The sequence below is a fragment of the Rutilus rutilus genome, assembly GCF_951802725.1.
Source record: "Rutilus rutilus genome assembly, chromosome: 2".
Classification (NCBI taxonomy): domain Eukaryota; kingdom Metazoa; phylum Chordata; class Actinopteri; order Cypriniformes; family Leuciscidae; genus Rutilus; species Rutilus rutilus.
In genome coordinates, this window is record NC_140210.1 from 34,739,406 (window position 1) to 34,766,288 (window position 26,883).

A 26,883-nucleotide genomic window follows, 5' to 3' on the forward strand; every position below is an offset into this window, starting at 1 on the left:
AAATTTATAAGCAAAATCACGGGAATCAATAGCCTAATACAGCCCAGTTGTGCTAAAATAAATATCATGAGACGTCCATCATCAGATGAATGATATGGAAAAGTTAAGTTAGAGCCGCTAAAGCCAGTGCTACTACCCATGCGAACATGAACACTAGCTTTTCCCTCCAAAAATATAGCCTAAAACTTGTCTCCAAATGCAAAACTGACATTAACAAAATGCAATAACAGCGGAAAAAGTACTTGGGGTGTGTTTTATTTTATATTTACCGTTCAATAATGCAATCGCTGCTGTCTGTCCCATAGAAGAACATGACAGCCAGCGCATGTTTTGGAACTATTGGGGCTTACATGAACCACGTGACAGCCATAGCGGCGACATCAAAGAGTGTCGCAACTCTTTCTCTCTATGGCTCTGCCCCGTAGCAGCCAGAATTTGTTCGTTGCTAACAACAGACGGCGTGACGGACCTCCCTGAAATTAGCAATTTTTTGGCTAAATATATATTACACATCAGTTTCTACTAGATTTAAGGTTTGTTTCTCGTCACAAGTGAATTTTTATAAAACATTATGCCTACTCAGTGAAGTGGTCTCAAACTCAGCTCCTGCGGCCACTGTCCTGCAGAGTTCAGCTCCAACCATAGACGGTGGGCCCCTCTGGCTCATTTTTTTAATTTGGCTGTATGAATAATTCACAAAAAGATTACCGATTGTTTCCAACGGCAATTGTTACACATTTAAGTATATTAGATCTCACTCCGGTATGTTGGACTGTAGGCTATGTTATTCATACAGCCAAATTTAAAAAATGAGCCAGACAGCTGCTGGGTAACGCCTCGTCATGCCTGGTGATCCTCACGGTCGTTAGTGTGTCGTAATCAGAGCTAATCATGCAATAATGATGCCGGCCTGGAACAGAGGGATTCCTATCAGTTAACTCAAATCAAAAACTAAACGAGATAGACGGACCTGGCCCACCGTCTACCAGCTCAAAAGCAGTTTCTAGTAATCCTGGAGAGCTTGTTTAGCTGGGCCAGGTGTGTTTAATTAGGGTTGGAGTTAAACTCTAAAGGGCAGTGGTCCTCCGGGAACTGAGTTTGTCTCAAACAAACAGTGGTCTCCACTGCCTTAGCGTGTTGTTGTGCTGGGGTGCGTTTCCCAAAGCCAACTATGGTCGCTAGTTCCGTCGTTACCAATAGAGTTCAATGGAAATTGCGATCATAGTTGGCCAACAATGCTTTTGGGAAACACACCCCTGTTTGGTGGTAACGTTAAGGTAGCTTATATCCGAACATCAACTTACAAGTACTGTAACGTTACTACAGTCACATGATTTGTAGTCCATCAAATCTAATAATAGTGAGTGTAATGATTCGACTAACGTTAGGTGACGCAAGAATGTTCTTTGGAGCCCATTGACATTTGCTTGTTTTGCCCGTAGAATCAAAGACAAATTAGGGATGTGATTTAAAAAAAAAGAGGAAATTGTTGATTTTGTTTCCTGTGAGCATGACAGTGTTTCTAAAATTTTTTTTTTTAAGTAACAATTCACCTTCCTTTCCGTCCCTCTCATAGTTTCTGTGATGCAGAGACCAGCTAAGGGGGATGACCATATCTTTAGGCCCATCATCATTGATGGAGTGGTGGTCCGAGACAAAAAGTTCTTGCAAAGACTGGGCAAAGTGCTGAAACTTCGTTGGCTACATGGCAAAAGTGTAGAGGCATGAACAGACTCACTTGCATACAGTATCCAATAACTTTCATAGTTTGGAAACTTAGCAATGACTATACAGATATTGGGCCATATTTACAAAGAATATTTACTCTACCACTAAGAGTCCTCCTACGAGTTCCTGGCTAGGAGTTTGAGCTTTTAGCTATTCACAAAACTCTTAAAAGCAAGTTTTACCAAGGAACTCCTAATATAAGATTGAGGTGGAGTTGACATTGCTATGGATGATGTGATTTTTTTAAATTGCACACATCAGTGTAGCTGAAAGACATCGGAGAGGAGAAATAAAGATAGAAATATATAACTATATAAAATGCCATTTATGTATGCCACCATTTTATGTATATATATTATATGTGTAATGTATATATATATTCACACGTACGCTTTTTGTACCTGTATAGAACATCATCAGGATGTAAACTACAGAAGCACAAAAGATAAGACAAAGAAAGTCAAACTGGACTGACTGTTTAAAACTATGTAAACACCTTTGCGATACATGTGATTCCTTTTTAAAAGGTCGATGTCAGTGTAATATTCCAATATATTTACTCAGTTGCAATGCTCATTGAAAACAGCAGGCAAGCGTTGGATCTTTTCTGAGTTCCTCTTCAGGGGGACTTTTAAGCTGTTCTAGGTTAAGGAGCTACTTTTAGCGTTAGATAAATGAATTATATAAGTGAATTACTCTTAGATGACAATTTTTTGAGTCCTAAAATTAGGAGCAACACGGCCCTATTTTTAAAGAGTTGCTCCTAAATTTCTAAATTTTTTTGTGAATACGGCCCCTGTTATTGAAAGGAATATCTGTGCAGAGACACCTATAATATAACATTATAGCTTTGATTCCAGCCTGACTTGATTTTCAAACAAATTTAGAACAATTTCACCTTTTCAGTAATAGCATGTATAGCCTAGTTAGTCTTTACATGCAACTTATTAATACATATTCATAGGCTTGAGTTTATACCTTGCTCTCTCTCAGATAAGGAAATCGCTCGTTGACAGAATCATTCCTTCTTTTGCTTGCCGAGCTGTGGAAAACAACGATTTCATCTCACTAAGTGTCCTCCTAGAGAAGGTTACTAAACTTCACATTTCCTAAACTAAAAATGTGGACAGCAAATATTTTGAATTCCAACCTATATTTCATACCCAAAGTGATTTATTTATTTTTTAAACCTCTTCAGATGGATGCCAGTTGTGAAACCTATGACGAATTCACGCCCCTTCATACAGCATGTGAGTTGGGGAATTTAGAGATGATTAATTTCTTGCTGTCAAAGGGGGTGTCTCCTCATCACAAGGACCGCTTTGGAAACTGCCCAATATACATGGCCATTAAAAACAGGTACATACAGTACACATGTGATCTGAAATGGGTTGTAGACTCTAGAACTGCATTGATTAGTTAAATCAGCTGACATTTTTGACTAGTAAAACGTCAACTTTTATTTCATCTATCACCATTTAGAGTTCGCTCTGTCTGGCTTTATAGACTGCTGTAGGGGTGATGTATTTTTGTCTGCCAAAACACAGAAATTATTTAGCAATATAATATCTATCTATAAATTACAGAAACGTCTGTCTGTCTGTCTGTGTGTGTGTCTGTTAACCGCATATCTCTCGAACCGTTAGTCCGATGGATTTCAAACTCGACAGGTGTCTCGCTACGGGCACGAGTAAGTGCAGTGCCAAGTTTGACGTTGTTTGGATGAGAAATCTATCTATAAATTACAGAAACGTCTGTCTGTCTGTGTGTCTGTCTGTCTGTCTGTGTGTGTGTCTGTTAACCGCATATCTCTCGAACCGTTTGTCCGATGGATTTCAAACTCGACAGGTGTCTCGCTACGGGCACGAGTAAGTGCAGTGCCAAGTTTGACGTTGTTTGGATGAGAAATCTATCTATAAATTACAGAAACGTCTGTCTGTCTGTGTGTCTGTCTGTCTGTGTGTGTGTCTGTTAACCGCATATCTCTCGAACCGTTTGTCCGATGGATTTCAAACTCGACAGGTGTCTCGCTACGGGCACGAGTAAGTGCAGTGCCAAGTTTGACGTTGTTTGGATGAGAAATGCAAAAGATATCGTTAAATATATCATTTTTAGAAGGTTGTGGTTTAAAAATAAACATCGGTCAAAGAAGCCCCAAGAAGGTTGTGGTTTAAAAATAAACATCGGTCAAAGAAGCCCCAAGAAGATTGTGGTTTAAAAATAAACATTCTGACAATCTGTCAGCTACACTGTTTACTCCTGAATATTATAGTTTGGTTCCAAAACGTGATAAATCCATTTTGATTAATTTGAGTAAAAATGTGTTTTCTTTACCAAGAAACCAACAATTACTAAAAACGCACACAAAAACTGATTTTGCACGGGCACTTTGCACTGCTCCCTGAATCGAGGCGCTTATTCATTTGTGGTTGTAAACTGAATCTGTAAGTCAGCTACGCTGTTTACTTCTGAATATTATATTTCATTCTGGTGCGCTTAACGCTATCGCTACTGTGTAATAGTAGCCTATGCTATTCACCAACTAAACATATCCTATTCAATGCGTTCACAGTCTCTTTCACGGGCATCATTTGTAGTAGCCTATTCACAAACTGTTTGCTCAAGCATAACTTTTTCTCGGAGTTCACTGTGTGCTTTCTACCATGCACAAATAAAATGTCACTGAACTTTTGCTGTGTAATTGTAACAATGAGCACACACCAAACCAACAATTACTAAAAACACACACAAAAACTGATTTTGCACGGGCATTTTTTGCACTAGTATAATATAATTTTAGGAAAATATTTTTTAAATAAAAGCTGAAAAAGTTGTCAGAAGCTTAATGATGGTGACGTTGAAGTCATGCGTTCGTGTTGTAGTTCGTTTATGGCCTTTAGCTTTTTACTTTTGGCGATTGTATTTAGACTTCAAGTTTCATAAAAGTTGTTTTCATGTGTGAAGATTATCATGATGTGCAAAACGTGTAAGAACCTTGACTTTTGTTGGTCTCGTAGCTTTTTTTCTGCAATACCAGAAAAATCCTATTGGGTTTATGTTGAGGGAACTAGGCCTACAAAAACATGTCATCCCTGCAGCACTCTACTGACAGCAGCTCATTTATCCTATATTATCTCAGGCTGAATTCTCACGCGATGTAATTCAAACTAACATTGGGGACATAAATTAATCATCACAGCTGTATTGGTGTTTCTTTTAGGCAGTGTTATGCTGTTAAACTCCTGAACTTAAAAGGAGTCACTGTTAGACTACAGACTGTGAGAATTGCCATGGAAATGATCCAGTAAGCATTTACCATGTAGTTTCTCACACATAAATGTCACACAACATTTTACAGCACAATGCATGTTTCTTATTAATATAATTTTATGAGTCAATGAGCTTATTTTTGTTTAACCTCTCACTCAACAGAGCGGTACAGAAGAGAGATTACCCTCTGCTGCGTGCTTGGTTTCTATCAGGAGTTGACATGGACGCTAAAGACTATAATGAACGCACTGTAATGCATGAGGCGGTTTATCTGGGAGATAAATCTATGATCACCAGACTACTGGAATATGGAGCCACACCACTGGTATGAACTACTTTCTTATTGGACAGTTAATGGTAAATGTCTGACACTAGATTAGATAAACGTTTGGATTTACTCTTTCTCTCCATTTCTCCAGGAGAGAGACGTGTGGGGTCAGACAGCCATGGACCATGCTCAAAATGACACAACGATCGTGGCTCTTTTTGAGCCTTTTTTCACAATGCGTCGATCTGCTGTTTAAGGCAGAACATTCACACAAATAAAAAAGGTTCTAATAATAGCAATAATAGATAAAGAAGAGTATTTAATCAGAAACCTTTTTATTTAATCTTTTTTGTGAATTTGTATTTTTCTCTCAATCTGCTGTATTGTATTTGTAGGAGGAAAAATAAATAAACTACTAATAAATAATAATAATAAATGAATCTATGACAATACCAATGTGTGTCATGATGTTGGCTTATAGTGTGCACACTATTCTTTATGTTTGTCACAATTTTAAGGTATACGTACACTGCTCAGTTAGTACATTTATACATAATTTCTTTGGCATTTTCAAAATTCCCCCAAAGGGTAAACATGGTTGTGAGAGTTATAATCGTAGTTAAGAATAGTCTTTCACAATTCTCATATGGGATCAATTTATGTGTAGTTTTTTTCTGAATGATGCAAACCGTACAGTCTCTTTAGTCATCGGTAGGCGGCAGGGTTGCTCCTCCTTCCAGAAAGGAAAGAGGAAGCAGGCATTTGCTCGAGGAAAATGAACGCCTCATGGATTAGTTTAGTAAACCTCAAGTTTATTATTGATGGATAGAGCTGGCATCTTTTGTAAGACTATTTATCTGACTCTGAAAAAAAGCCCATCCAAAACTTAATTTACTAATCCCCAAGCGGAGACGCCTGAATTCAGCGTCCTGAGTCTTTCTGTGTTGGACACTGTGTTGCCAGTTCAGTTGTTTTCCACTTCAGTTGTTTTCCAGTTGTTTCTTTAACACGTCGTTTGAGAAGAACATTTTCCTCACGCATAATAATTCAGCGCCAGCGGTGTCTAAGACTAGACTAGTTAACGGGACCTTTTTAAAATGGGTCGGTGTTTATATTTTACAACACTTATACTTTCAGTTTCATATCAGTTGATACCATTGTGTCACTCTTTCGAATGGGACAAGCAATCTGGTCCCCTGCAAAATGTGCGGTCCATCATCACAAGTTTGTCGGAGGAAGCACACAGTTGCCTAGTCTCTACAGTCGGCGAAAACAGAGTCAATCTGTGTCTCAAGGTGAGCTGATATTGTGGAAAATCCGTCTTTTATAACAGAATTTTCCATTTTGTAAATGCTTTTTGGTATCTATATCTCTATCTAGTTCAGAAACAGCATGTAAAATGAATAATGCTGGCTATATGAGAAACAAAGTATGCATTTATTTATTCTTATTTTATTTGGGGGGAAAAGCGAAGGATTTGACAAAAATAAGTTTATTAGTTTTTGAAAGTAAATAAATCAGTGTAATATTTGGAAACCTTCTGGTGGTCAAACCAGACCTGATGTTTCATGTAGGTTAGGTAATGTGGTGAAACCAGCTGTGTGAACTTGAAGTGATCTGAAATATCAGTGAAATGACTTTGTCACCAGCTTTTTGACACCAGTTCAAAGTGGTTAAGAAAAGTGAGGTTAGTTCTGAGAAAAGCAGAACTTGTGTCATTTGCTTTGCAGATATGGTTTGATAATTTGCTAATGCAGTGAAATTCATACAGTTCTAAGAGTAGTGTCCAAATACTTTTCCAGGACTACCTGTATATGATATTACTACATGATGCTTTTTGGATGACTTTATGCTGTTCTGTGGAGTTGTTCTTTTTCTGGAAAAACATTCACACTTTTGTATTTTATTTATGGCTACCAGTTTCTACAAAGCGGTGTGAAGTGGCTGTCAGATGCAGTGGCATCAGCTCTTAACACGGTCATCCAGTATGTTACGGAAATCTTGGAATCATCAGGAATTGACGGTAATTTTACAAAAAAATATCTTTACTTAAAATGTATTTAAACCAAAGCACATACTAACATGTACATTTTTCCATGTGTCTATCTAGCAAAGCTACCTTTCCAAAAAGTTACTCCGGAGGGAGTGATTTTTGTCACTCAGTGGGCCCTTCTGGCTGTTGTGGCCTACATGATAATATCCTTCATCCTGCGCTTGGTTGTCGGGGCTGTGAGGCAGGCTCTGTGGCTGCTGAAGATCACCTTTGCCATTGGCATGTTTGGATTGATTCTCAGTGATACTGGAGCCTCTGCAGAAACCACAGCGATGAGATTAGCAGGCCTGGTGTGTGTTTGTGTCCTGTTAGGAATAGGTGCAACATCTGCAAAGCCAGATACGCACCTCGAAAACAAAATCAAGATGCTGGAGAGACGACTAAGAGAGATGGAGAAAAGCAAAATGGAATGATATGGAAACCCTCACCAGACCAGATGTAACTTTAATTTCCATTTCTCTTGTAAATCCAAGGATAGAATTCAGCATGTTATTGTGACTTGATAACCCCCGCAGTACATCCACAAGAGCATTTTGTTTGTCTAAACTTGGAGGGTGCATTAATATTTCAAGAGTTAGTTAAAAGATTATTGATTATCAAGTAAACTGGTCCCATAGCACAACTGGATCTGGCATTTAAAGGCCAATTAACATCCCACAAACGCTGGCCATTGGATTTCGACACGTCAAAACACTGATTGAACGTGCAGTCAGGTGAAAACAAACCCTGACCTGACGCAAACAGGGACAAAACCCAACAAACGTGTTTGTTGGCGTTTTTCTGTGTGGTGTGAATTGGCCTTTAGGGGTCTAATTGTTCACAAATACTGAATGTTCAAACAGAGAGAAAAGTTCATTTTACAGTGTCTGGGGCTTTTAAGATTCAGAGAACTGCAAAATGTCTTCACGCTGCATCTAAATAATCTTGTTTTTGTTGCTTTGTAAATTATTCATGGATATGATGGACAGGGCAACATTACAAAATGTATTTAATCAGTTCATTATAATAAATTTGTTAACAAAATCCACTACATTTTTCTATGGCTCGTTAGGAGAAGAAAAAGCCTGAAATGAATCCCTAAAGTCAGAAATCACAAACTGAAAAACTGGTCTCTGCATTTAATCTGAACCAGATGCAAAACTTCTGCTCAAATTCCAGAATCTCCATTTTATAAATTTGTTTCTTTCTTTTTTGTACCCTATTCTACATACCCCCTTCAACTGGCTGGATCCAGAGGAATCTTTCTTGTCACGCTGACTTTACTGAAACCTCAGGAATAAAAAAAGAATCGCAGCTGCAATGTCTATTTTGATACAATCCTCGATTCTAGCTATGTACAAGAAATTTAGCTTAGAAATGACATGAATATTTATTACGACTTATGTTTATTGTCATTCTTCTTATAGTTTAAAGCGTAACAATTGTAAGGCTGGAAGCTTACGCTGCTATTTTTTAACCAATAATCGGAACAAAATGCAGTTGAAGGATGACGTGTATAATTCAAATATTTATCTGACTCCAATATAATTAATCTGGCTCCATTAAAGGTGTTGTTATTTTTTAACCTCTTATTCTTTAAAGGTAAAAGTCTTTCTTAGAAAAACGTAGGATTTAACCTGAACGTTTAGATAATGAAAGTTATAATCACTTTAGCTTTCAACATAATCAGTGATAAAAGGAAAGATTCTCAAAGCCTTTAAAGCAGAAAAAGTTATTTATTAAGTTACATGTTTAAGTATACAGACAGTAGAATGGAACAACATAACTGTATAGAAACTCAGTTGTAACATAATGAAGAAGAATAGGCCGTAAAAGCCTTTCTCCTAGGTTACACACGGGAGTGGCAGGGTTAAAGCCTTTCTCATAGATCAACAGTTACCTTTCCCTGAGCAAAGCATTGTTTAACATATGTGGAATACCAACACCGAAACCAAAAGATGAGGCAAATGTGTGGTGATCAAGAGGGGGAGAAGAACATTAACATATTCTCCTCAATGCATGTTTAACCAATAGATTGTACATTAGGATACTTTAATATCTCTATTAAGTTCACTACCATTCATTTCAGTTTATAGGCTGTCAGATGAGACCAAACATGGCATAGTTACATATTAGAACACACTAGTAAATAAACAGTATGTAGTTGAAAGCATATGTGTCCTGTGAAGCAGATGGTACAGACGTATCACTGAAGTGCAAACGACTCTGTCTCTCCCGACAGAACCATCCCAACAGTGTCCCAACAGTCCTCAGTCAGCATATTGATGAAATCCCTACACTAGATAGGCATTAGCATACTGTGATGATGAAGGCCATTGTGCCACTTTAATTCACGTTTAAAAGGCCTTTTGAAGTACTAGGGCAGTAAAGAGTTCTGCCCAGATTTGCTCAGCCCTACACAATAAAATAAAATTACTTTACCGATGACGCAACATATAACAAGGGATAAGGCTTTGCCAGTTGGCTCTAGATGTCTGAGAAAATAAAACATACAGAGAACATGTAATATGAATAATAAACAGTACGAAAAACAGATCTCATCGCACACACACACGCTCAGTCACGTGACTTTATTTAATGCGTATAGAGGAATTGTTTCCATCTATGCCTAGCATAGGCGAACTATCCAAAAGTAAGGACTGGATGAATTCTTTTGAAAACTGTCTCCACTGATGAATAACAACCAATTTTCTGTAAGAAAAACAAGTCACGTTGGCAGAAATTGATAACAGTATTTTACTTCAGAACAATGGTAGGCCTTTTTATATTTCTATATCCATTGTGATATGAAGGCCATTTAAATTGAGCAAGTACAATGTTTAGCCTATAATATAAAACTACATCACTGTAACATTTTATGCATATATTCAAGACTCAAGTATAAATGGTTTTTGGTTTGAGGCAGTTGTTGTTTAATTCCAGCTAACAGCACTTTGAAAATGCCCTAAGCAAATGCAGAAAAGAGGCTATTCGTGTTAGTTGAGAAAAATCACTAAAACTACATTAATACAATTGAATTCACTTACATGCATTTTAAATAGTAATGTGTACATGTGTTAAATTTATTGTGTGTGTGTGTGTTTACATATACACACACACACACACGCATATATATATACATATATATCATTACAGGAGGTGTGTGTATGTATATATATATATATGTATGTATGTATATATATATATATATATATATACATATACATATATATATACATACATACACACACCTCCTGTAATGATGTTGCATATGAGGCTAATTCCTGGGGTCTATGTGCTCTGGGCTTCTTCGTAAAATAGTCACACTTAGCTTCCTCCCGCCCGAAAACGGGCGAAGCCTTAAAATTTTACTTAACTTTTTCCCAGGATAACCAATCAAATATATTTTTGTTCTATAATGTTTTCTGATTATTATTTAGAATTTTTAGAATTTTTTATGATACTTTGCATTAATTATATAATTTTTATGAGCTTTTTTCCATTAGAATTAATATATATATTTTTATTTTATTTATTTTATTTTATTTTTCAATAAATGCAACATTTCACATCAAAATAGAGTGCAGGCCCAAAAAAAAAAAAAATTCAAGTGAGAAGAGCGCCATCTAGTGGCTTCAAAATGTATTAATTTGTGTCATGTCCTATAACCGCCTATAGGCGGCCTATAGCTTTTTTATTTTTTTATTTGATTTATTCCCATTCGGATTTTTTTATTTTTTATTACTAAGCAACCAATGAATGGAACAACACAAATTATATATCATTTTAAAGCTTAGGATCTCAGCTTTTTAATGCATCTATTTACATTTATTAACTCCTAACGAGTGCTGAGTAATCCCTCTAAAACCGAGTGTACCGCCAGCAGGCGCCACCTAGCTGCGAAAATATTCTTTACCATATTTTTTAAAAATCTTGCCTTGATTAACACAAAGTTGATGTCATTTGAAAGCTTAGAGTCTGAACTTTACAGTGAATGTATCCACTTTGAAAAACTCTTAAGTATTGCTGAGTTATTTGCTGATAAATAGAATTTCTTTTTTTTCATAATCTATAAAATAATGTACTGCAATGTGTCAAAAACATCATACAGCTCATGAAACATTCACAGATCATTGAAAATGGCACTTCATTTTTTACAGCATATTATTACAATTAAAATGAGCCCAAAATTAACATAATCTATTGCTTTTATGACAAGATATTCTTCATGGACAAAAAATTGCCCATGAGGGGGTGTCAAAGACTGTACAAAAAGGCTGTCTCTTTTCCAAATGCTGTAACTTTTGATTCCTTTATCCCAAAATTATTATTTTTTTATCCAGATGCAGCTAACATGTAGGGGGACTTCACTAAAAAAGATTTTAAAGAAAAGGGGGGGGGGGGGGGGTGTCTTATTTGCACTCTTGATGTTTTAGAGTGTCACCCCTTCATTGCTGTGCACTTTTTTTCAGCACAGTGGCTGATCTGTAGCTTGTACCACCAAAAGTTTCTCTGAGTTTTCCTATTTTTTCGTATTTCCCATTCATTTCCTATGTCGCCCGTTTTCGGGCGGGAGGAAGCTAAGTGTGACTCTTTTTTTTACGACCCTTTAACATATCAGAATCATCTCCTTGATTTTTTTGTGTGTTCATATAGGTAATACAACAAAAGTCACCCAGTTTCACCCCCATCCGATGAAGCAAAAAAATTAAACAATTTGAAACGTTCAAGTTTTCGCCCGTTTTCGGGCGAAGAAGCCCAGAGGGTTAAGCAGGTAAAAATAACATTGTATATCTTAGTTACATAAGACCGTTTTTTTAGTTGTAAAACTAGATGCCTCTCAAGAGACAGGGGTAAGCATGTACAAAACAAAAGTTGGAAAAAATTATAAGAATGTATATATATATGTTGTAGAGTAGAGGGACACCTATACAAAAACGTACTAAATGAATGGCTTATTCTATATAGTTCTACACAAAAGTGTAGAGCATGACTTTTTTAAGGCTGACTGTTGAATGGATAAAGTGAAAATGGTAGCTTAGTGTCACCTTCAAGGGATAGTTTACCCAAAACATGAAAATTCTGTCATTTACTCTCCCTCATGCCATTTCAAACCTGTATGCAGTTCTTTCTTCTGTGGAACCCCAAGATATTTTGAAGACTGATGCAAACCAAACAATATTGATGCCCATTAACTTTCATTGCATAGACCAAATATATATGTTCAAAACATCTTCTTTTATTTTCTAGTCATGCAGATTTGGAATGACATGAGGGATGAATTGATGACAGAATTCGATTTTTTTTGGGGAAACCGTCCCGTTGAAAGTGAGCTTCAGAAAAGGCCATTACATGCCTGCCAGTTTGTCTATGGATATTGCATTGCTGCTTAAATTTGCACACCTTTCAGCAATGGGTGTTGTTGGAAGGCCATTTAGAAGGCAGATCCTCATATTTTTGTCCCTGTAGCATGAGTATAATATGAAAACTTTTGGCTGACAATCTGGTAGTAGCTTTCTAACTGTAAAATATGTATCATTGGTATCGATCAACAGCTTCTTTCCTACTACTAAACACCAAGAGAGTGACATTAAGAGGTAGGAAAATATAGCAATAGCAGTTTTTAAGTCCTATTAATTCTCCAGACAGAAATGATTATTATTGTTTACAGTGAGAATGACCATCACTGACTGATCTGTTTGAGGTATTCATCAATATAAAAGTTAAAATGTGAAATTTGACCACAGTGAGAACAATGTCCTGTCCTTTCAAAATATCAAAGTGTTTTTTTTTTGAGTTTTGTAGGAATCTAATCAACAGCTAAGTGTGTGTTTCTCTTACAGTGATTATTCAGGATTTTGGAGTATCTAAAGGAAGTTGCTGCCAGAAGACTTTCCTTTGTTAATGTCAAACTGGACACTAGATTCACCGGAGTTAAGCATATCCATGGAAACGCTGGTCATAGCAGACTGGTGAGACTAGAAAAAGAGGGGTAAGAGAGTGAGACACAGAGTCTGTGGATTCATTTTAAGCAATTTTGGGCACATTTTCTGCATTTTGTTTAAAAATTTCTCACAATGAATGCAGACATTACAAAAAGGCTGTTACTGAAGGAATGGACAGTTTCGGAAACATTTGAGTATTGTACAGTTAGAAACAACAGTGCAAAAAGTGTAAGCTTTACCTCAGGTTGAGGTGTGAGCAGTGGTGCGGTGGAAGACGGTTCATTCATCTTCAGCCCTGCGGCTTCAGGCCCAGGAGGAGCGCTGTACATCACTGGCGTATAGTTCTGGGGACATAGAGTGTAAACATGTTCAAAAATATACACAAACAAGCACATGCACACTAAGAATGACTTAATTAATGTGCATACTTTTTTTTTTTCAAAGGGATGTTTATAAAAGCTACTTATATGTCCTAATTAAACTATGGCCTAATCCTGGCTTAACTAATTGTCTTTTACATATTCACTTGCTAACTTTTTAGTAAAAATAAGCAAACAGAAATGTTAACATGCAGGATGAAAACAAAAAATAAAACTGCAACATATGTTGGATGTACCACAGGTGCAGATGGGTTGTACTGTGGAGGAGGGGCATTCCACTGTGGAGGCTGAGCGGGGGGAACTCCAGGTCCAAAGTCAGGAGGATAGACAGGGTTTTGAGGCCCATACGCTGGAGGAAAGCCCTTAAAAAGAGAACATGCACAAAACGTTTTTTTTTTTTTTGTCAGTTTAAAGTGCACATATTGGGATATTTGGGGATATTTAATTTAATGAATCAATCAACAATACTATTGATCAGCATTACCAAACGTGGACGTTTTCCACTAGAAACAAACATTGATGTATTATTTTAATTTAATATTGTGAAGCTGCTTTGATACAATCTGTATTGTGAAAAGCGCTATATAAATAAACTTGACATAACCTTCACTTAAAAAAAAAAATTATATTTTATATATATATATATATATATATATATATATATATATACTCTCTACTGCTTCATATGCTTTTTTTTTTTTTTTTGCAAGTTATGTTTTTGGTCTTTTTGTGCCTTTATTTGATAGGACAGTAGAGATTTTTGACAGGAAAGCATGGGGTGGAGAGAGAGGGGAAGGGGATCGGCAAAGGACCTCGAGCTGGGAATCGAACTCGGGTCGCCGGAGTCGCAGTTGCGCTATATGTCGGCGCGTTAACCATGGGGCTATTGGCGCCGACTTCATATGCTTTTCAGCAAGGAAAAGAAGTACATCAATTTTGGCATTAAGTTTTGAGTGGTATACTGGTTCCTCATGCAAACCAGCATAATAAGCATGGAATTCATGTTGGTTTAAGGTGTACCAGCATATCTTGATTAATTAAAGGGATAGTTCACCCAAAAATGAAAATTAGCCTATGATTTACTCAACCTCAAGCCATCTTAGGTGCATATGACATTTTTCTTTCAGACGAATACAATCGGAGTTATATTAAAAAATGTCCTGGCTCTTCCAAGCTTTATAAGGGGAGTCAATGGGTATATTTTCTTGGAAGTCCATCAGAGCGTATCCATCCAGAAGAATGTCATATAAACCTAGGATGGCTTCAGGGTGAGTAAATCATGGGCTAATTTTCTTTTTTGGGTGTACTATGCCCTTTAAGTTTGCATGCCTATTCTTGTCCACCAGCTAAACCAGCTTATAAAGGTCTGTTCACACAGAACACATTTTTGCATTCCACTGCACTGCTTTTCCATTATTTTTCTAGGTAATCAAGCACTTTGAGTAAAATAAAGTTTTGCTATAAATTTTGTTCAAGTTACTGCTTCCTTAAGGCCCTTGCACACTGAGTCCAAATCAGGTTCGATTTTCTGCGTTTTTCGCATCCGTAGCAAGCATTTTGAATGGTGTTTTGAAAATTCAGAGCCACCGAATCACGAAAGCGAAAAAACGCATGCTATAATTTCTGACTCGGTGTGCAAGGGCCTTTAGGATGAACTGCTTGTGTTGTAACATTCTTTATTTGTCCCTTTGGATAAAAGGATCTGTTAAATGAATAAAAATAAATAAATTTTTATAAAAATAAATCTCTGTCTATGTGAACTCACAGGGTTTGGAGAAACAGCAGGTTGTCCGCTCCACTCTGTTGGTGGAGGATAATGAATCTGTCCTTGACCTGGATGAGGCGGATAACCAGCGATGTTGCCCTTTGGTCAGAAACCACAAACCATTCATATTCATTACAATGTACAGCAGCTACAGGGACTAAAATCTATAAATTTGTTGCTTGGCATGATCCTGTTAAAACATTTTTTTTTTGTTATTTATTCATTTTACAACACAGGGGGGTGGGGGGTGGACAGGAAAGTACAGGGAGAGAGACAGAATCTTCACATTTATGTTACCTGGCCAGGGCCTCCAGGACCTATAGGACCTACAGGATTGTTCACTGTGTTGCTGCAAGGTATGGACACTGGTACAGTATTGTTGGACTCCACTGTTTGTGATTTGGTGGTCCGGCACCTATTGCACATTCTTTTTCTGCAGCAGAAGCAGCAGATTCCAGTAGGAATGCCAAGCAGCAGTAGAGCTAAAAAACCCTCACCAGCGTTACGTTCATGTTGATCTACATGAAACATTTGAAGAGATGAGACAAGAAAAACATAATAGTGGTTACTAATGCATGCATCATAAATCTCTAGAATAATCCTGCAAAACACAGACACAGGAATACATTTTTATACTAATAGTACAGTTCAAAACAAAAAAGTTTCCTGTGATGGCAAAACTGAACTTTCAGCATCAGTACTTCAGTCTTCAGTGTCACAGGATCCTACAGCCTATTTGGTGATCAAGAAACTTTTTTTTATGTTACAATGTTGAAAACAGTTGTCCTCAATATTTTTGTGGAAACCGAGATTTATTTCAGTATACTTTGTTAAATAGAAAGTGCAACAGAACAGTATTTATTTACATTTACATTGAATAATTTACCAGACGCTTGTATCCAAAGCGACTTACAATTGAAAAAAAGCAATAGAACCAGTCAAATCAATAACATAGGGCAACAAAATGCAAATGCCGTGACCAGTCCCAACTAGTCTAGCGCAGCACATTTTTTTATATATTAGATAAAGAACAGTAGAAATGTTGGCGAAAACGTTTTTTTCGACAAAGAAAAAGAGCAGTTTCTTGAAAATGGCTAAAGACTCAGCAGCTCAGGTTGAACCCGAGCTTGGAACAGTCAAGGTAAATGTCTGTGGAAATATTTTTGTGCCTCTTTGAGATGGCACCACAAGGCGCCGTTCACTTGTAGAATGCAAGTTTTCGGATGGCACGTAGGTCTGAAGTAATGAGTTAAGGTATAGGGGTGCAGAGCCAGTAGTTGTTCAGTAGGCAAACATCAGTGCCTTGAATTTGATGCGAGCGGCAATTGGCAACCAGTGCAATTTTATGAGGAGAGGTGTGGCGTGCGCTCTTTTCAGCTCATTAAAGGGATACTCCACTTTAAAATGAAAATTCTGTCATCATATACTCACCCTCATGTTGTTTCAATCCTTTACTATGGAAGTCAATGAGACCAGAAACTGTCTGGTTACTGATATTCTTCTAAATATCTTCCTTTCTGTTCAGCAGAAGAAAGAAATTCATAAAGGATTGAAACAACATGAGGGTGAGTATATGATGACAGAATCTTCATTTTAAAGTGGAGTATCCCTTTAAAGACCTCTCTTGCTGCAGCATTCTGGTTCAGTTGCAGAGGTTTGACAGTGGATGCTGGAAGGCCTGCCAAGAGAACATTACAATAGTCCAGTCTGGATAGAACAAGAGCTTGGACAAGGAGTTGTGTAACATGTTCCGATAGGAAGGGCCTGATCCTTCTAATGTTGTATAAGTCAAATCTGCAGGACTGGGCAGTTCTAGCAATGTGGTCTGTGAAGTTTAACTGATCGTCAATCACAACTCTAAGGTTCCTGGCTGTCCTGGATGGAGTTATGGTTGACAAACCCAGCAGAATGGAGAAGTTGTGATGAAGTGCTGGGTTGGTCGAGACCACAAGAAGCTCTGTCTTTGTAAGGTTGAGTTGGAGGAAAACCATGTTTCTGATTGACAGACCGTAGTGATGACATGTAGATGGAGAAGAGGTCCAAGCACTGAGCCTTGAGGCACCCAGTAGTTTCTTTCTTGTGCAAAATCACTTCTCAGAGACCTTTGATGTCAGAATCTTATTTTCCAATCAGACTGGTAGTGTAGAAGATTTTATTATTTAGAAAATAAGTAATTTAGCTATATATTTGTACACTATTATTTCCTCTGTATGTGACTTTGGTTTGACTTTTGGAAGCCTGAAAAAAGGCCTGGAATGTTGCTTGCAGCAGAGAATTCTATTCTAGTATGTCACATGGTACAAGACCTTTACCCAAAAATAAATACATATCTAATAAGGTGTGTCACCATCTTTGGAAAAGGATGTATGGTATATATCTGTGAGCTGAGCAAAAATCTGGAGCTATCTTCTGCAGAAGATGCTCGGCTTTGTTGTAAAATAAAGTCTAATATTTCTGGCATCAAAGATCTCTGAGAAGTGATTTCACAAAAGAGAGAAACCACAACAGTAGTTGTCCAGGAGGTTGTTCTGTGCAAGAAAGGTCGATACTTGGTTGAACACGACTTTTTCAAGTGTTTTAGTAACGAATGGGAGAAGGGATAGCGGTCTGTAATTTTCTAGAAGTGCTAGATTTAGAGTGGGTTTCTTAAGCATATGGGTTATCCGAGTCTGCTTAAATGCTTTGGGAAAGGTACCAGTGTGAAGAGAGGTGTTGATGATGTGAGTGAGTGTGGGTACAACTGAAGAAGAAATGGCTCAAAGGAGATGAGTGGGTATAGGTTTAAGCGGACAGGTAGTAGGGTGATTGAAAAGGATGAGTTTGGAGACTTCGGTCTCCGAGAGCAGAGAGAAGGAGGGGAGAATGTGTGTGTTAGCTGGTGAGATGTGCGTGTCGATTTGTGGCGTGGAAAATTGGCCCCTGATGGTTGTTATTTTATATATGAAGAATGTGGCAAAGTCATCAGCTGTTAGGGCTGATGAAGGAGGGGGAAGAGGAGGATTATGAAGAGAAGGCTTTGAAAAGTGTGGGAGAGTCAGAAGAATTGTTCATTTTGTTGTGGTAGTAAGTCAATTTAGCAGTACAGACATTAGCAGATAAGGAAGAGAGGAGGGACTGATACAAACCACGGTAAGTGGGATGTTTTGATCTCTGTCTCTGCAGCCTTGAATTGAGGATGATACTCGCTGAGAAAGGCTAGCCTGGATGCAAGGGGGCAGAAGTTGTCTAAACAAGATATTAGAGTGCAGAAAAAGAGTCAGTTGCACTGTTAGTACAGTATCTAGTGATAAGAGCTCATTAGGGGCAGGAAGTATGGATGAGACCAAAGAGGATAGGCGGGAGGGTAAGAGTGATCGTAGATGTGTGTTGTGTCATGAGCCAATTAATTCTATTTGAATGAATTCAATTTGAATTAGAAATCTTTTGTAACATTATAAATGTCTTTACTGTCAATTTAATGCAGAAGTGCAGTCTTTCAAGGTTACAAAGCTCAAAGTCCACTCCAAAGGGAGATATTTTATTTAACAGAATCCACTTGAATTACAACGAAAGACTTGTTTGGACTACAACACGTTTTTTCAAGGCTTTGTGAAGTCACAATGTTACTCATTTAAATAATCCCCGCCCACGGAATACGCAAAAAAAGGGGATGAGGCCTGGTTGAGCTGCATTAGAGAAGACTATGTGATCGCTATGTCAAAGAGACACTGCTTTTTCTACCGCGTTTCCAAAACTTATTTGTTTGTCCTTCCAAAAGCTTTGGAACTTAAGAGTGGTTTACATTTATTTTAAACACTGTTCCTAAAAATTATAATCCCAACGTTTATCTGTGTGTGGCACATTTTACGGATAACAGTTTCCAGAACCACAATGCAGGCAATGCACAAAAGCTTCTACTGAAATGGAGCAGTTCCCACTTTGTCGGGACAAAGTTGTTGTTTATGGATCACAACTTGTAAGTATGTCTTATTATTTGTAGTTACGTTTTCTATTAACAATTCCAATGATAAGTTTTATGTTGTTGCTACGCTCGCCTGCTAGCCAACATTAGTGTTGATATAGTGTTTACTGTAGCTTTTGTAAGCTCTCGCTTTTGCAAGGAAAATTAACCAGCGTTTTGTGATCAATTACTGTTTGTATTGCCATAGTTTTCAGACAAATATCATGATTAATGATGTATAACATCGTATCTAAAATGTATAAAAAAAAATAAAAAAACATACCACTCTGAAATGTCCTGTGAAATCCCTGCTTACAAAGTCAGTGCATGAAATCCATTCTGGATGATCCTCTTGTTTGTTAACATTCTTAAGTCTGAATCAGGCTTGGATTGGTTTGATATTGATGCCATCCTTAATATTTACATCTAAGTAGAGCTTGTGTGACATTTCACGAACACTAGTTAAGTGGTGCCAATCTTTCAGGGATATTTGGTTATAGTTGGTCTTAGTTTCACTTTCACTGACTTTTAGTTAGTATTCATAAGGTCCTTTTCCCGCCACTTGTTTGTCATCTTGGTTACTAATATGAGTTGTCATTCTGTTCAGCGGTGTTCCCTTATCATCATCAGTATATAAGTTCTTGTCTTTTCAGTGTTCTTGGTGCAGTCTCGTTTTTGCCAGTGTTGTGTTTGTTTGCCTGCCTGTATCTGAATTTATTCGTGTGGATTATTAAAGACCTTTCTGAACCTATTCCTCCTCATCATTGTGTGTTCTACAACCGTGCGTGACACAATCACAACACACTGGGCGAGCAAACCAATCACAGCACATTTCGTATTTCGAAAGGAGGGGCTTCATCGAAACCAGAACTAAAAGGCAGACGTTCGGGCCAGACTGGGGAGAGAGGTGCTGTAACAATGTAAAATATGTGAAAATATGTTTTTTGAACTATCAAGCATGAAAGCATATTCTAGTACACCCCAAAAACAAAATCAAGGCTTCGTAAAAGGGCATAATAGGACCCCTTTAACACAAGTACCCAGAAGTGAGCTAAACCTGACAAAAATAAATCCTTTTGGTGACGTCCTCATTTGTAAAAACGTCATAAAAATAAAGTAAATGCAGTTTTTTTTTTTTTTTTTAATGCAGAAAGTTTTCTGGTACAGTTATAGTATTTATTACTAGCTGCAAATTGCAACACTATGGAAGTCTATGCAATGTCCCCATTTAAATAGTAAAAGTAAAAAGTGTGTGTGTGTGTTCAAATTTAAAATATACTGAAGAAAGTCTTTTCTTACCCACTAGTAACATTGTGTTGTTTGAGACAAGTCTGCCTTTATAATCGGTGAGCTCGTATCTGCCCAAATCTGACACATTGACATTGAGAACCTGGATCATTTCGCTGGTCACTTTAAGCCGGTTAATATAGTCTGGGTATGTCTTGCCCACTGGAACTCCATTCTCCACCAGGATGACAGATGAATAATTGCTGTAAAACCGAAGCGTGGCATCACTCTGCTTGAGTCCTAGCAGTGGTATAGTCAGTTTTTCACCTGCTATACGGTCAATGATTTCCCTGTTGGCTGAAAAAAAAAAAAAAAAAACAGTGAGGATATGTGGACCGTCACAGAGATATTATTCTGAGATAGAGGTTTAAATTACTACTCACTGTTGACCTTCACTGTATAACTGGAGATGGTTGCACCAAAGTGATTGCGCAGGGTGTAGGTTCCCTCGTCGTCAAACGTAACTTGTCTGATTATGAAAGACCAGCCCTTACTAGCGCTGTTCACTTGGCCTTTACTGGGTTTATTGGGCGAGAGAGAGATGCCTCCATGTTTCCAGATAGTAAATTGATCTCTCTCATCAGCAGAGGTAAATTCCAACCTCTCTGTCCTTTCAGGAAGATCCAGAAACAACTGACGGCCATGGATTAGATCCCTTCGAGATATTGCAGAGACTGGCACTGAGGGAGACAATTTTTGTTTTGTTGTTTCATATTCTAGAGATGTTGTTTAGAATTACAAGATGAGTAGGAGTTCTTTAGAACTGCTGGGCAATTAGAATCATGTATATACTGCTTTTTTTTTTTTTTTTGTCTTATATGTCAACGCATGACATGATTCAACTGTGATTCTAAAGAACCAAATTTACATGTCCTTGCAGAATCATCTTCAGTAAGATTATTTTAGTGTGTAAGAAGCAAATGTTGTCATACCTGCACAGATAGCAGCTGCTAGGAAGGTCCAAACACTCAGCATCTGTTTGAGAAATGATCTATCAATATTGCAGATAGATTCTGAACACATATTACATTAAAACAATAACCTTATTGTTTTAACCAGAGTTCTAGAAACAAGCATATTGTCTTAAAATGTTTAAAACAGGTTTTGGGCCTACGTTATCATATTTGATGCAGGCCTCTAAATTATCAACATGACCGAAACTTTGCTGAAAAACCTGCTGTACACAATCTTCTGCATGCCTTCTGCCCTCTGATTTAAAGGAGACATATCATGCTTTTAAATTGTTCCTTTTTACATATAAATCATACATTTGTAGTCTATATAAAGCGGAACTGCAATGCTTGGGTCTGAATTCCTCATTATTATAGCTCCACAGGCCCCTTTTCTACCCCTTTTCTGATGTGCGTCTGAGAGCAACTCGTTTTGGTGCGGTCTCTTTAAATACAATTGAGACACTTCATACCCCGCCCCCTCTCCAGGTTGCAGAGGTTCAACTCCACCCCGTTCGGTCATTTTTGTAGTTTGATAGCAGAGATACGATTATCTAGCAGCACAGAAACTTTTTATTCACACGTTATTAACAAAATGTCAACAACGGAAGACTTGTCCAGCCAGCCTTACATGTTCGAGCCAGAGTCGGAGCCGGAGCCGGAGCGAGATGAAAATGAAGACGACGAACCTGTAGAACAACGTCTTCGGATGTATCGCAATGGTGTGTTACTGTATTTACACATGAAACTTTGGTCTTCCGACCTTTTACCACCGTGTCGATTTATTTTGATTAATATGTGCGAGGGAGAGAGAGCAAGACAGCGTCTAGTTTGGAGACGGTGAAGTCTTGTTTACACTTTCGCCTGGCTCCAAAGAGAGAGAGCGCACGCGCGACCGGGTCTCTCTCTCTGCTCGTTCTTTCAGTTAAGCATGCGCCCTGTCACAAGCGCGGCAGTTCATCTACATTAGATGGTGTAATGAAGCGTGTGGGTTACTACATCCAACAACCGAACATTTTAACTTACCCTCTCGTAACTTCTGCATCCTTTAGCGCAGGGGTGGGGAACGTTGATCCTGGAGGGCCATTGTCCTGCAGAGTTTAGCTCCAACCCTAATCAAACACACCTGAAGCTAATCAATGTCTTCAGGATTACTGAAGTTGCAGGCAGCCGAATGTTTTTTTCAGGGTTGGAGCTAAACTCTGCAGGACAATGGCCCTCCAGGATCAACGTTCCCCACCCCTGCTTTAGCGGCTTGGACTACAAAATTGCAGCGAGAAATAAAAATGGCGGATTGCTCGAAGTGCTGGGCCGGAAGTCAATGTCCTTATTTGGCAGTTCCGCTGCAAATACTGTGACGTAATAGTTCAAAAAAACGTCATAGATAACAGAAAAATCGGAACAGGTTGAAAAATATGACCAAAACAGAATATAAAGATATCAACGAAGCACCTGAAGAGAATAATTGCAACTTTTCTGTACTTCTAAACACTCCAAATATACAACAAAATGCATTTAAAGAGATAGTTCACCCAAAAATGAAAATTCTGTCATCATTTACTCTCCCTCAAGTTGTTCCAAACCTGTATGAGTTTCTTTGTTCTGCTGAACACAAAGGAAGATATTTGGAAGAATGTTTGTAATCAAACAGATCTCGGTCCCCATTGACTTCCATAGTAGGAAAAAATATATACTATGGTAGTCAATGGGGACCGAGATCTGTTTGATTACAAACATTCTTCCAAACATCTTCCTTTGTGTTCAGCAGAACAAAGAAACTCATACAGGTTTGGAACAACTTGAGGGAGAGGAAACGATGATAGAATTTTCATTTTTGGGTGAACTATCCCTTTAAGGGCTAAAAAAGTGGATTTAGCATGATATGTCCCCTTTAAGTAAATTACTTCATTTCTGCCCCTTACTCCTCAGTAAAAAGATTTGTAGTATTTCAAAAAATGTCCACCTTTAGGTCAAGGAACATGTATAAATCTTTAATGATTTTTTATGTAAATGGTAAAAGGGTAAACGTACGAATGTTATACTAAATTGTTATTTGTATTTCAAGATGAGCATTTACTGGACTGAAAGTTTATTTGATTATATCCATACATATTTTTTTGAAAAATCATGTTAAGATGTATGAAATTTGATACAAATTCCCAAAATTGTATCAAATTACCGCACTGACTTCCATGGTATGGGGGAAAAAAAATTTATGGAAGTCAATGGGGCCCATTAACTGTTTGGTTACCGACATTCTTCAAAATATTTTCTTTTGTGTTCAGCAGAAGAAAGAAATTCATACAGGTTTGGAACATCTTGGGGGTGATTCAATTATGACAGAAATCTCATTTTTGGGTGAACTATCCCTTTAAGTATGGTACAATACGGTGTATATATTAATTAATTAAATAGCCTGGACAGAGTACAAAAGGTTTTAGTGCACTGTTCAGCGATTGGGACACGCCCTTATAAATGGCAGCTGATCTGCATCTTTTGAAGCACGCGGTAGATAAATTGGGCCAGATCCTCAATTTCATCTTTACGCTACTAGCGAATGCACGAACTAATTAGATTTAGTTATGTAGAGTAATCCAATGAATTAAACATTCAGGTGACGACTTAATGTCACTTCATACTAAAGTAAGAGACGCAAATGTGTCTGTCTGTGATTGTACGATTTTGGTTTAATCGGAAACCACGCATGCTTCGAATCAAACATCCACCAAAAGCAGCGGGGAATGCATGCTATCTGCAAGACAATGTTTGTCAAACTATCCTCATTTTAGGCGCCTGGTTTAAATGAAAAAATAAAATAAAAAAAACACAACAACAATAACGACTTTGTAGCCTATAAGAGAAGCATTCGCGTTTCCTGCGTTAGATTATTTCCGGAATTTTAACAACGATGATATAGAGAAAGATAAAAGCGTACTTACAATGTTATCAATATGATGGACGTTTCCGTTGTAAGTGCAGGATTTAACCGTGTGCCAGGGCTGTAAATTATGTTGTCGGTAATAGGTGTGTCCTGTGAAAATGGAGTTTAACTCAGCCCCTCTGTGGTTGTGTAGCTTATACAAACCGCTCCAGGCACATTCCTGTTCTTTTGTCAAGATGTAATGGATGATGCTTTTGTGAGGATTGATGTGTGCGTGCAAGTTTTTCATAAGTAGCCTATCTGAAAAAAAAGAAGGAATATTATGGCAAGTGTAGCATGCTCATGCCTGCCTTTGAGAAATACCCTATAATCCCTAGATTTAACGTAGGAGTAGCCTACCGAACCTAACCTTTTCTTTCCCTAAATGTGTGGAATGTGATATTTAATAACTGACCTTTTCCCTTTCCTTTCTTGTGTTTAGATGGTTAAACTATTCGTTTTCTTATTAAAACTGAGCTTTTGAAAAAAAATTATCACATAGGCCTAAATAATGTAGCCAACCCTAATACATTTAACACAATAGTTTTGATTAGTCATTTTTAAATAAATGCAAGGACACGTACCAATGTATTAATTTTATTCTTCAAACCAAATATATGCTACTAAATATGGAGAGGAAATGCGGACCATCTATATTAGTGCTCCAGCCTTCAGCTGTTCCTTCTATATTTTCCTCAAGCTATAACAGACGACGAACCTACCTAATTCAGGCTGGTAAGCCTGCATAAACAAACGCAACAGGATTTACGTCAGAGGCGTTGCTAGAGGACCCCTCCCATCCCAGCATGCATCAATCTTAGCTCAGTGCAATGCTCATGCTCATGAATGCTTTGTAGAAGGGATACCCTACACTGGCCTTGTTGGAATACAACTTATATTTTATATTTTGATGGTCAAGAAAGCAGTTTTCATTTAAAAATGTAAACTGCTTCTGTGATTTTACTGAATATTGAAACTTAAGGCCCTTGCACAGTCCGAAATTATCGTATGCGTTTTTTCGCTTTCGTGATTCGGTGGTTCTGAATTGTCAAAACACCATTCAAAATGCTTGCTACCGATGCGAAAAACGCAGAAAATCGAACCTGATTTGATTTTTTTTTTTGACGGACGAAAGTTTCGGAGGCAGTGTACAGGGGCGTAGCCAGGACATTATTTCTGGGGGGCCAGCTTGGGCCAGTCTTTTATTTGGGGTAGCACTTGATTGTCAAAAACTACTATTTTAAAACTCACTCAGAGTAGCGGTTTTCCCGCGGCTCGTCAGGCCATAAACAATGGATTGAACTTAATATGGACACAAATAATGTCTTATTGATAATCCATGTTATTGGGATGGGTGCTTAGATCAGTGGTTCTCAAACTTTTTACACCAAGTAGGCTACCACCTCAGAAAATATTTGGCTCTCCTGCCTCTCCAAAATACAGTAGCGTAGTAGGCCTAACTATTCAGCTACAGTTATGCACAGCTAAAAAAAACAGACAGTTTTATTTATAATAAGAATATGTATTGTTGTCAGCCACTTTAAACATTGTAACAACACAGTTTTAACATCAACACTGCACTGTGTGCACTGTTACACAGGTAATTTTTTTAATGATTAAATTAAAATGTATAAAATGTCATCATAATTTCTCACTGTTTTGTAGCGTTTGCTGCTGCTGCCTTCACCGGCGCTTTCAAAGTTGCCTCTGTTGTGTTGTTAACAGCACTAGTGCTTGGTTCACTCTCATCCTCTTCAGTTCTTGTATTTGAAACATTCTCCTCCTGATCCAAACTTTTCTTGCCAGATTGAAGCCACAATAGCAGTTTTGAACTTTTCATAATTTAATAATCCACCTAACATTCATTTATATTTAACCTTTTCACACACGTAAAAAAAAAATCAGCTGCTCCCAAGCGTAAGCTTTTCAAGGCGACCGTTATAGATCGAATCGGAATCACTTTGTTTCCATGGTGACGTCTCGTCACACGACCACAATCAATGATCTGCTTTTATTTATTTATTTACTCAAAATATTCACAAATTTGTTAGCTAAAGCATTGAATCGCCTTTATAATGATCACGTTAGTTGGGAAAAAAAGCACAGTTTGAATTTAGCAGTTGATCACGTTCTACTCACACCGGTGAGATCGAAATTCAGTGTTTCCTCTGCGTAACGTTACCATTAGAGAGAGCCTAGTACCACACGGTACCACACTTTGAGAACCACTTTAGGATTTTAGATACCTTTTTTAACACAATGTGTGTAGCCAAGGATATAGCACATAATCTGGAAATGTTACACGTTTCTTTCTGACACATTTAGTGTGTTAAACTCATTAACACTGTGAATGAGTTAAAATTAACTCAAAACTAGTAGTCCTGGGCTGGAGCTCACC

At 37.7% G+C, this 26,883-nt stretch overlaps 3 protein-coding genes across 7 annotated transcripts; 2 read left to right on the top strand and 1 right to left on the bottom strand.

The window, feature by feature from the left end:
* The first annotated feature begins 424 nt into the window (after positions 1-424).
* On the top strand, positions 425-5,720 carry LOC311278629 (L-asparaginase-like). Of its 4 annotated transcripts, none has more exons than XM_084389605.1 (7): positions 425-533; positions 1,577-1,722; positions 2,722-2,817; positions 2,927-3,087; positions 4,949-5,032; positions 5,161-5,323; positions 5,418-5,720. In XM_084389605.1, exons 2-7 carry the CDS (start codon positions 1,585-1,587, stop codon positions 5,520-5,522), a joined length of 747 nt encoding a protein of 248 aa, XP_084245731.1. In that variant the 5' UTR covers positions 425-533; positions 1,577-1,584; the 3' UTR covers positions 5,523-5,720. The 4 variants fall into 4 exon arrangements, with proteins under 4 accessions (XP_084245731.1, XP_084245734.1, XP_084245732.1 ...); XM_084389608.1 differs by lacking the exon at positions 425-533 and adding an exon at positions 974-1,038; XM_084389606.1 differs by lacking the exon at positions 425-533 and adding an exon at positions 1,087-1,277.
* A 514-nt stretch (positions 5,721-6,234) lies between these two features.
* Positions 6,235-8,612, top strand: tmem109 (transmembrane protein 109). The gene is made up of 3 exons (XM_084389644.1): positions 6,235-6,561; positions 7,187-7,289; positions 7,377-8,612. The coding sequence occupies exons 1-3, from the start codon at positions 6,364-6,366 to the stop codon at positions 7,730-7,732; spliced, it is 657 nt and encodes a 218-aa protein (XP_084245770.1). The 5' UTR covers positions 6,235-6,363; the 3' UTR covers positions 7,733-8,612.
* A 402-nt stretch (positions 8,613-9,014) lies between these two features.
* On the bottom strand, positions 9,015-24,775 carry LOC311278595 (uncharacterized protein). 2 transcript variants are annotated; one of them, XM_084389551.1, is made up of 10 exons: positions 24,505-24,775; positions 21,548-21,590; positions 20,999-21,295; positions 20,628-20,912; positions 15,686-15,906; positions 15,389-15,487; positions 13,860-13,985; positions 13,483-13,587; positions 13,140-13,276; positions 9,015-9,713 (listed from the first exon to the last, which is right to left on the bottom strand). In XM_084389551.1, the coding sequence occupies exons 1-9, from the start codon at positions 24,733-24,735 to the stop codon at positions 13,166-13,168; spliced, it is 1,518 nt and encodes a 505-aa protein (XP_084245677.1). In that variant the 5' UTR covers positions 24,736-24,775; the 3' UTR covers positions 9,015-9,713; positions 13,140-13,165. The 2 variants fall into 2 exon arrangements, with proteins under 2 accessions (XP_084245677.1, XP_084245676.1); XM_084389550.1 differs by having other exon boundaries at positions 9,015-10,010.
* Positions 24,776-26,883: the final 2,108 nt, after the last annotated feature.